The 10,698-nt window shown below is 37.0% G+C and overlaps 1 protein-coding gene across 1 annotated transcript; it reads right to left on the bottom strand.

The window, feature by feature from the left end:
- Window positions 1-4,985: 4,985 nt before the first annotated feature.
- On the bottom strand, window positions 4,986-5,895 carry LOC119525330 (vomeronasal type-2 receptor 116-like). The gene is given in 2 exon segments (XM_037824006.1): window positions 4,986-5,715; window positions 5,717-5,895. Coding segments are annotated over 2 exon segments (909 nt in total).
- Between the last annotated feature and the right edge of the window lie 4,803 nt (window positions 5,896-10,698).

Consider the following 10,698-nt stretch of genomic DNA (forward strand, 5'->3'; position numbering starts at 1 on the left):
GTCTTAAGGCCATAAAGTGTCCAAGGTAACACATCAGTAATCAGGTACCTTCACTGGAGGATGGCAAATGGCGTCCGGGAAACCTCTGTTAGCTGGGAAGGCACGTGGCTGGTGTCTGCTCCAAAGTTCTGGTTTCAAAATGGCTTTCTCCCAGGACATTCCTCTCCAGCAAGCTTGCTCCTCTTCAAAACGTCACTCACAGCTGCACTCTGTTCAGTCTCTTTGAGTCAGCATGTTTTATATGGCTCCACTGATCAAGGCCCACCCTGAATGGGTGGGGTCACACCTCCATGGGAGTATCCCACCAAAATCACCACCCACAGCTGGGTGGGACACATTCCAAGCAAATCTAACCAGCACCAAAACGTCTGTCCCACAAGACCACAAAGATAATGGCATTTGGGGGACACAATACATTCAAACTGGCACAGTTGGCAATTTTTCTCTTTCATAATTTTAAATATGTCATACCACTGTGTTCTTATCTCCATGGTGGCTACTCAGTAGTCACTACTTAGTCTTATGTTGTTTCCCTTGCATGTGGTGAATTCTTTTTCTTTTGTTGCTTTCAGAACTGGCTCCTTCTCTTCAGCATTTGGCAATCTGATCAGAATATGTCTTGGTGTGGGTTTAATTGGATTTAGTTTGGAGTTTGTTGGGCATCTATGGTTTGCATATTTATGTCATTTAGAAGGGTTGGAAAGTTTTCCCCAGCAATGACTTTGAATACTTTTCCTAGTCCTTTACCCTTCTCTTCCCCTTCTGGAACACCAATGATTCATATATTTGCACACTTCATGTTGTCCAACATATTCCTGAGATCCATTTCAAATTTTTTTAATTTTTTTCACCATTCATTCTTTTGTGCTTTCACTTTCCAATACCTTTTCTTCAAGTTTTCTTATTTGCTCCTCTACTTCTTCTAATCTGGTGCTGTTTCCACAATCTTTTTAATTTGATCAAAAGTTTCTTTTATTTTCATCATATCCTCTATTTTTAATTTACTCTTGCAAATTCTTCTTTATGCTCTTCTAGGGTCTTCTTGATGTCCTTTATATCCTGATCCATGATACTGATATTTCTGATTACTTCTTTGATTGTTCCAGGTTCTGTCTCCTCTGGCTTTTAAATTTGAGCATTTCTGTTATCCATACCTTTTGTTTCCTCATATGCTTTAAAATTTCTGTTTATTTTTGGCCTCTTGACATTTGCTTATCTTGATAGGGTTCCTTTAGGATATGCAAGCTGATTTAAAAAATTATCTGTAATTTGACAGAGCTACAGCTTTGTGGAGTGCACTTTCCCTGACCTACCAGCAGATGGCACCCCCAAGTCACCTATTACCCTCAAGCCAGTTCTCCCCAATTTTGTCTATGCAGTGACGGGGGTCCCTTGTGGAGGCCCAATCAGTTCACCAATTTTCTATGTGCAGTGGGTGTTGCCAGCCCTGTGGGTTGTGTCATGCCTTTTGCAGCTTGGCAGGGAAGATGGCTTTAGGACCCAGTACTCCCAGCCATTCCTGGGGCTGCTGCTGGAATACCCTAGGGCTGCAGCATGCATCTAATGCTTCAGCTCAGATTCCCTACAGTCTGTCTCTGCTACAGGTCCACAAGTCCCTGGGATTGGTGTAGGGCATCTGGCACTTCCACATGTCACACCTGCCTCTAGGCTTTGTACCCCATGGGCTTCTGTGGAGGAAGAAAGTGCATTGTCACAAGCCAGCTGAATCCCAAATTCTCTTAGGAAGCTCTTGGCCACAGTGCTGTGAAGGGGTATCTCCCAAGCTCTTGCAAAGATGGCTGCAAGGGCATGGAAACTATGCATTTCTATGATCATCTTCCTGGTGCAGGGGCCCTTTCTTGGCTCAGCTGCTCTTTGCTGCATGTATGTGATGGGTTATCACCCATGCCAGATGAGACAGGTGCCATGCCATAGAAGGCATTCCCACCCTCCTTGACTGTGGCTCCCGCTGCCAGTTCCTGCCTCTGAACACAGTCTCTCAGTTTCTCCCCACCACAGCTCCAGCTGCCATTTCCCCAGCAGCCTCTGGATAAAACATTTACATGACTCTGAACTCAGTCTCTCAGTTTCTTCAAGTACACAGTCACTGTGGATGAAGAAGTCCTTGCCCAGCTGGTGGAACCCTGGAACAGCTATTCTAGGGCACATTCTGTCTTTTTTCTAGTGCTTTTCATGGAGGAGAATTTTGCTGTATCTCTCCTAATCTTTCATTTTGGATCTTTCTCTCCTTGTTTAGTCTTTAAAGAGGGTTAGTTCAGGGTGAATTAAAACCTTAAAATTATGACTCATAAATATAAGCCAGATGAAAAATATTGTTCATATATATAAGCCAGATAAATTTTGTATAATCTTTTGATAAGTTAGGTCTGATATGATACCTTTGAAATATTTAAATATATTTTGGATATAAATTGAACTTTTCTTCATTTATGGTGAAATAAAATTAAACTAAGAAATTTAAGAAAGCTGAGTTTAATTTACATATACCCTTTTGTTATGGTAAGAATGTGTTGACAATAATGGGTGCAGAAGTGTTTCATATTTATTTGCAGGGTAAGTCTGGATATTTTAAAAATTAACTAAGTAATCATTTCTGTTGGGTCATAAGCTTAGAAACATGAGCAGAAATAAGAGTGTCAGGATTTCTTGCAATCAGCCAAAAACTGAAATAGTTGAATGACTCAGATTAGTGGCACTTTACAGACTCAGTTGGGGGAGGCTGTGGTCATCAGCATTTTTACTTGACCCTGAGTACCTGTTCCCAGAGAGCCTTCCAAATTACTTATTGCCCTACACCCACCCTTTCCAATAATCCTAATTAGATCAAGGGCCTCATTTTTATGAACAAATATGAAGTCAGTGTTACCCTTTTTTTTTGGTAGCTTTATAAAGACATAACTAACCCTTTGTACTGAAAAGTTACTTTTATTTCTCTCATTATCAAAATATAGTTTGATTATAGTTTTCCAAAACATGGATGTTTATAATATCCCTTAGTTCATCAGAAATTTCAGCCTAGATTGTGCAGCACCACTAGGAGGCCATTTTAGGAGTTTGCACTTTCAGTTTTCTTGGTGAAAGTCTGGAATCTGAATACCCAACTAAAATTTCACAGAATACTTTGGGTTGAATTATATGGTCTTGAGAAATAAAAAAATCCTATTTTATTAGTTAATTTTAAAAGTAAAAAACCATTGCAATGGTTGTTGAGTAGGTGTGGAAAAAAGAATGTGGCTTCAGGAAGCTTAGTTGTACTTGGTTATGACTGGTGGTATATTGTTATTGAGCTTCTTTGATTGCACTTGAAAAAAACATTTATATGAATAACTGGGAATTGCTCTGGGAAGTGTTGCCATAGTAATCTTATATTCTTGTAATAGAATTTTCTACTTTTATTCAAACATGAAATATCTGGATATGAAAATTATATGGGCAACATGCTCAGATATAAACTTCAGAATTGTCTCTCCATTGATTTCATAATTTTCTGCATCCCCTGCCTGTGGACTTTTTATTTATCTGGAAAGTAATTACAAAGAGGTGGTAAAATAGAATAAGAAGCCAAGGAGGGGAGAAAAGTCCTTTTAAGTCAGAAGCACCAAAAAACTTCAAAAGCTGATGGGAACCATTTCATCATTGTCCAGGTCTTTCAGTTGGGCAGAAAGTTGAATCTCCAAAAGAGGATTTGGCCATATTGAAAATAAAGTGTGTGTGTGTATATATGTGTATATATATACATATATATAACATAATAAAATGTGTGCATATGTATATTTACAAAACAAGAGGCCTATATATGTATATGTATATATTTATTTGCAACATAAGAGTCAGAAATGGTTAACAAAAGAGAAAGAAAATCAGTGCCAAGGAATAGAGCATGTTTCAAACATGTCAACAATAAAGCTTACCCTGGTTGCTCTGACTGTGCATCAAATTTGAGTCTGAGTTTCTTGGCATCAGTAAGTTACATGATTCTCATTACCAGAAAAGAAGAACATATTATTTTTTTCAGAAAAATAAATGGTAGGCATCCTTAGAAGTTAACTCTAAAATAAATTTCTTGTGGAGGAAACTTCCTTTTATGTAAGACTCAGTGGCTAAATGAACAGTGCTCTTCATAGCAGCTTTATAACTAATGAAAAGGAATGTAATTCCATGATGATTTCTTGAAATCAGGACATAACATTAAATGAACTACATTTCAGCAGGTGATTCTGCAGAAGATAAGCTAATGGTTCACACATAAAGTTTCTAGAGAGGAGGAGACAAAGTTCTTCTCTTTTAGATGATCTTCCCTAATTGGCATTTCCTTTAGTTTGGCTTGACTGGTGCAGGAATCTTGTGGTTATTCTTTCTCTCTCTCAAGGCCTGAAATGATGCAATAATGAGGAGGGAAATGTGCTACCAGTTACCAACAAACATAGCACCAATTTCAGCATTTTAAAACAATGTTGTATTTGTTCAAAAGGGAAAAAACCACAGACATATAATGAAGCATCCAAAAACAGAATTAATTATAGCTATGAATTTATGATATTAAAAATGACAAAAGAAGATAGTGAAAAAACAAGGAATATACTATAAATGCCATTGGATAATTAAGATAAACATGGCCAGCTAAAAAGAGATGAATCCTTATTGTGTTTATCAGAAACTTAGGAAAAAAGAAGTGAAACAACAAAGTGGAAGATTATATAAAGATTATGATTACAAACACAATTAAGCTAGAATATCAGTAATCAGTGAATATAATGCGAGAAACTAAAAAAATGAAATTTAAAGTTGAAAAGTTGGGTAGCTGAGGGTTGTAGTGCTCCTGACATTATTAGAAAAAGAATGAGTGTTTCTTGTTCATTGAATAAGGGAAATTATATTGTATATTGATCTAAAATCTGACTACTTATATGGTGCAGATATTCCTCAGGTCCTCTATTTATTGTAGGAAACATATGAGTTAAAACTTAAGGCTTATTGCCCTCAGAATATGTTTTATACCATAATCCATGCTGAATGTTCCTCTCAGACCTTAACAAAATAATATAACACTTTGGGGCAAAGATGCAGCCTGGTAATCCAGCACTGGAGACCAAGATGGAGAAGATCTCCACAGTCACCATGACCTTCCCATTGGTGCTGTGGTAGACAGGGAGGAAAGTGACCCAAACACTGCAGAACACCAACATGCTGAAGGTCAAGAACTTGGCTTCATTAAAGGTGTCAGGCAGGTTCCTGGCCATGAAAGCCACAGTGAAGCTCCCCAGGGCCAAGCAGCCCAGGTACCCCAGGACACAGTAGAAGGCAATGACTGAGCCCTTGTTGCACTCCATGATATAGTCAGGCTCAGAGTGTGCATCTTTGTCAATGAAAGGGGGAGAGGTTCCCAGCCAGACTCCACAGAAAGTCACCTGGATCATGGAGCAGATGAGAATAACAGAGTTGGGTGCCCCTGACACCAACAGCTGTCTCATCCTTCTCCTTGGTGCAGTGGCCTTGAATGCCAGAACCACAGTGAAGGTTTTGGCCAAGACAGTGGAAACAGCCACGGTAAAAACAATTCCAAATGCCATTTGTTGGAAGATGCAGGTGGCTGTAATAGGATGATAAATGAAGAGTAAGGAACAGAGGAAGCACAGGAGGAGGCAGGTGAGAAGGACATAGCTGAGAGTCCTGTTGTTGGCCTTGACAATGGGAGTCTTGGTGCTTCACAAAGACCCCAAGAACAGCAGTGAGGAAAGAAAAGCAAAGAGCTCTAAAAACCAGAGCCATCCCCAAGGTGTCATCAGAAGCCAGAAAAGTCACAGCTTTTTGGAGGCAGTGAGGTCTCTCACTATTTGTGTACTGATGAGCTGGACACTTCACACACTGATCCATATCTGGGGAGAAATGCAAAGTGTCATCAGCCCAGGTTTAGTAATTTTCTCTTATTCACAGGAGACCTAATGACTATCATTGGACAGTTTTAACCAAATCTGTCTAGCTTGCATTGACTCAGTTTTCCAATCTGCTTGGTTTTCTTCCCCCAAACTTTCTCTTAAACCACTGGCCCTTTTTTAAGACTTTTAGACCCTCAATTGGTTAGCTGTTGAAATTTTCACTCCACTGTTGAACTTTCGTTCTTTTCTTTTTAAAATATGTATTGGAAATTAATATACACTCATAAAATGGCAGGAATCATATTTGTATTGATTGTTGAATTATGAGGAAGTGAAAACGTGTACTCCACACAGGCCAAGGAGTAGAACATAAGCAGCCCCTCAGAAGCCCCTTTCCTAACACCTTCAAATCATTAGACCCTCCCACACCTTCAAGAAGTGACCTTCCAGGTTTCTAACACCATAGAATACTTCTGCTTGCGTCCTTTTGCCCATAGTATATTTGTGAGAATCATCCCTGATGTTCCATACAGATACAGTTAATTCATATTTTAAATATGTACTTTTTGTTATTTTCTTTTTACAAACATACCATGTCCTACAAATACACATTTCCCCTTCCCTCTGCCCTCATCCCTAGTAACCCCCACTTTCTTTTTCTGGGGCTTTACTATTTCTAGACATTTCTTAAAAGTGACTTTATACAATATTTGTCACTTTGTGGCTTGCCTATTTCAAAGAGAATAATGCTTACAATGTTCTTCTATGTAGCATCAAATCTCAGAAATTCCTTTTTACTTGCCATCAAATAATCCATTGTTTTGTTTATCCATTCCTTTGTTGATGGACATGGGATATTTCCGCCTGCTGGTAATTGAGAATAATGCTGCTGTAAACTATGTCCAAATTATCTGGGAGCTTGTTGTCTCCTTGTTTGTTAATATGCACAGAAGTGGAATTGGCAGGTCATATGGTAATTCTATATTTAACTTTTTAAAGAACTGCCATACAGCTTTCTTTAGAGGCTGCACTATTTTACATTTCCACTAATAACATACTAGAGTTCCAATTTCCCCACATCCTTTCCAACAGTTGTTACTTTGCATTTTTAAGATGTAGTAATCTTTATGGGTGTAAAGTGGTATATTCCATTCACTTATATTGCTGGATAGAATTCAATTATATTAACACAGCATCTTTTATTTATCCATTTACTGGTGATGGATGTTTGAATTGTTTATGAGTCTTGGTTATTCCTAAAAATGGTGCTGTGAGCTTCTTTGTAAGCCTAGTAAAAATAAGATGCTATATTGCTGGGTCTTGTGCAAATATTCGCCTTTGCAGGTAATGCCATACCATTTTCAAAATGACTACACCAATTTACACTCCAACAAGCAATAGAATTCCAGTTGTTCCTTATTCCCTCTGACACTTGCACACAATGTCTGTTGAATTTTAGATAATTTGGAGGATATTCTGAGCTATTTCACTAAGATATTTATTTGCAATTTCCTTGTGACTAATCTGAGCCCTGTTTCATATGAGAATTGCACATTTGGAAATGTTTTTGAGTAAGAGCTTTCTATATATTCTAGATGTGAATTCTTACTGTTAAGATATATTTTTATTATTTTATTCCACCAGTGGCTTGACCTTTCATGCCAAACAGAAAACAATAATTTACTATAGTTACATTTATTAAACTTTTCCTTTAATGCTGATGCTATATATCTGTCTTGTTTAAGAAATTTTTCCTTTCCCAAATTGAAAATACTCCTCTCCTTTGAGTTTCATTTAAGATTTTTTTTTTTAATTTTTACATTTAGATCTATAATATGCCTGATATTGATCAGTCCAAATTTGAGCAGTTTGTTTCTGGATTTGCCACTTGTCTCCTTTTATTTTCTTTTTTATCATTATGCTGAAACTATGTTACTGTGATTTTTAAAATCTTGAAACAGGTAGAATAAGTACTTCTACTACATTGTTTGTCTTCAATTTTGTCTTATCTATGCTTTCTTTTTTTACCATATCCCTATGAATTTTATGTTATATTTGCAAAAAATGTGATACTTAAAGCAATTGTATTGTATCAGTAGAGCCGTTTGGATAATACTATCATCTTTAAAATATTGCATGTTTTCATCCATGAGCATGGTTTATCCCTCCTTTTCTTCACTCTTAAAATTTTTCTCTATGTTCTTCTATAACTTTATGAGCAGAATCATACAAACTTTATTTAGTTTTATTTATATGCATTTCATACTTTGAAGATGTTGTACATATCATCTTTTAAATTTTCACTTCAGAATGCCTTATAATTAGCATATATAAATATAAAAGTTTGGAATATTAACCTTGTATTCAGACCACTAATCTCAGTTTATAAAATCTTCCAGGTTTTATACTTATACAATATTATCCCCTGCAAGTAAAGTCAGTTTTATTTCATACTTTTCAGTGACTATTCCTTTCAATTCTTTTCCTGCCAATATTCCATTAGGCAGGACATCTAATGTAATGTCTGTTAGAATTTGTAATATTGAACATTTTTTTCTCCTTTTTGATCTCTCTGCCCTGAAATGCTTTCAATATTGCACTGTAAAGTTTTATGTTTGCTCTAGTTTTCAGTAAGTATCCTTTATGGGATCAAGATTGCTCCCTTCTATTCCTAATTTGGTAATGGTTGTTTTCATTGTTGTTTGTTTTAAAATCATGAATGAGTATTGAATTTTATTAAATGTTTTCCTGCATTTTTTGATATGATTATTTCTCCTTTTCAGGAGCCTCATGTTATGAATTGCATTGCATGAACATAACTGGCTCATGATACAGCCTCCAAATACTTGTAATATATTTGAAATGTGGATTATTTTAGGATATTTGAGTTTATGTTCAAAACATTTTGTTCAAAAATTTCAATAAAAATGCATTAAAAAATAAGGTAGCCTATAAATTTCCTTTTTAAAATGATCTTGCCAGATTTTGTTACCAATGTTAAGCTCTTCTCATAAAATTAATTGAGAAGCTTTCCTATTTTTTCCTATGGGCTGGAAGAGTTTGTATAAATGGGTAATTTTTTCCATGAAAGTTTGGTAGAATTCCCTAGTGAAGACACTGGTCACAATAAAAATTTATGAGTATTTTTTTATCTAGGAATTCAATATCCATAGTAAATATTAAACTTTACAGATACTTTAAATGCAATTTTATTGAGATACATTCACACACCAAATGATCTATGCAAAGCATACAATCAATTGTTCACAGTATCATCAAATAGTTGTTCATTTACCACCACAATGAATTTTAGAACATTTTCATTACTTCAAAATAAAGAAAAAAATAAAGGAACACACAAAACATCCCATACTCTAATGCCCCTATTATTTATAAATATTTTTGTCTTTATTTTATTATCCATCTAGCCATACACTGGGTAACTGGAGAGTAGGTCACAAGGTATCCACAGTCACACAGTAACATAATAAGAGCTATATATTTATACAATCATCATCAAGTATCAAGTCTACTGGATTACTTGATTCAGATATTTCATTCTAGCTGTTCTAATACATAAAAAACTAAAAATGGATATCTATATAATGCATAAGAATAACCTCTAGAATGACCTCTGGACTGTATTTTAAATCTCTTAGCCACTGAAACATTGTTTCATTTCTCTTCACTCCTTTGGTAAGAAAGCTTTCTCAATCCCACTATACTAGGGCAATGCTCATCCTTGGGAGTCATGTCCCATGTTTCCAGGAAGATTTACAAACCCTGGGAGTCGTGTCTGATGTAGGGGTGAGGGTAGTGTTTACCCACAGAGTTAGCTTAGAGAGAGGCCACATCTGAGCAACAAAAGATATTTTCTTTGGGTGACTCTTTGGACAATTATAATTAGGCTTAGCTTTTCCTCTGCAGGAAAAATTTTCATAAAAGCAAGCTGCAGGATTGACAGTTTGGTGTATTAAACTGGAGTCCATGTTACTGGCAAGAATATCAGGAATTATACTGATGAGGAAGTTTAATATTTCCACATTTTCCCAAGCCCCTGAAGGGGACTTGGCAAATACTTTTTAATTTTCTGCCCAAAATTCTCTGGGATGTTTTAGGGTAATACATTAACCTATACAGAAGAAGAAGATCTCATTCCTTTCTGAGGTCCATGTAACTATGTTTAAATAAACTGACCTTGCAGGTTAAATTAGATAATGTACTACAGAAATTATAAATGTTGTACCAAATAAACTTCTCTTAAAACTAGTAAAACTTAGGAATAGATGTTACTGCTGTAAAATCCCAGGGAAATGCAGGGCTTTTCAGAGCCTCTACAGACCCTCTCCCAGGCCTATTTGTGGTGGTCTACACCCCTCCATGGATACTCTGCCCTGTTTTTATTGAGAAATATGGTGATCCAACTGTCAAAGCAGTGCCCTAATACAAACCCAAGTCTTCCTGGCCAACAGAATGCAGAGCACTCCTGGGCCAGCTGCTGCCTGGGGCAGTTGAACCTCTTGGTCCCCAGCCCAAGGTCTTTCAATGTGGGAATCTGGAAATCACCAGACACCTTGTGCCCACAGTGGGTTCTCAGCCAAATTGCACAGTGCCCAGCCCCCACCCAGGACTTGGTGCCTTCCAGTGCACATGGAAACCTGCAGCTTTGAGTGGATTGTTAACGGATCAGGTCCCAGCACAGCAGCCTGATGCAGAAAGGGAGAGTTGGGGCTGTGGGTATGAGGAAGCCCAGGAGTGCCGTATGCTGGAAAAGTCATTAAAGTACAATCTGGAAAACCAC

Source organism: Choloepus didactylus (assembly GCF_015220235.1).
Source record: "Choloepus didactylus isolate mChoDid1 chromosome 25 unlocalized genomic scaffold, mChoDid1.pri SUPER_25_unloc1, whole genome shotgun sequence".
Taxonomy (NCBI): Eukaryota; Metazoa; Chordata; class Mammalia; order Pilosa; family Megalonychidae; genus Choloepus; species Choloepus didactylus.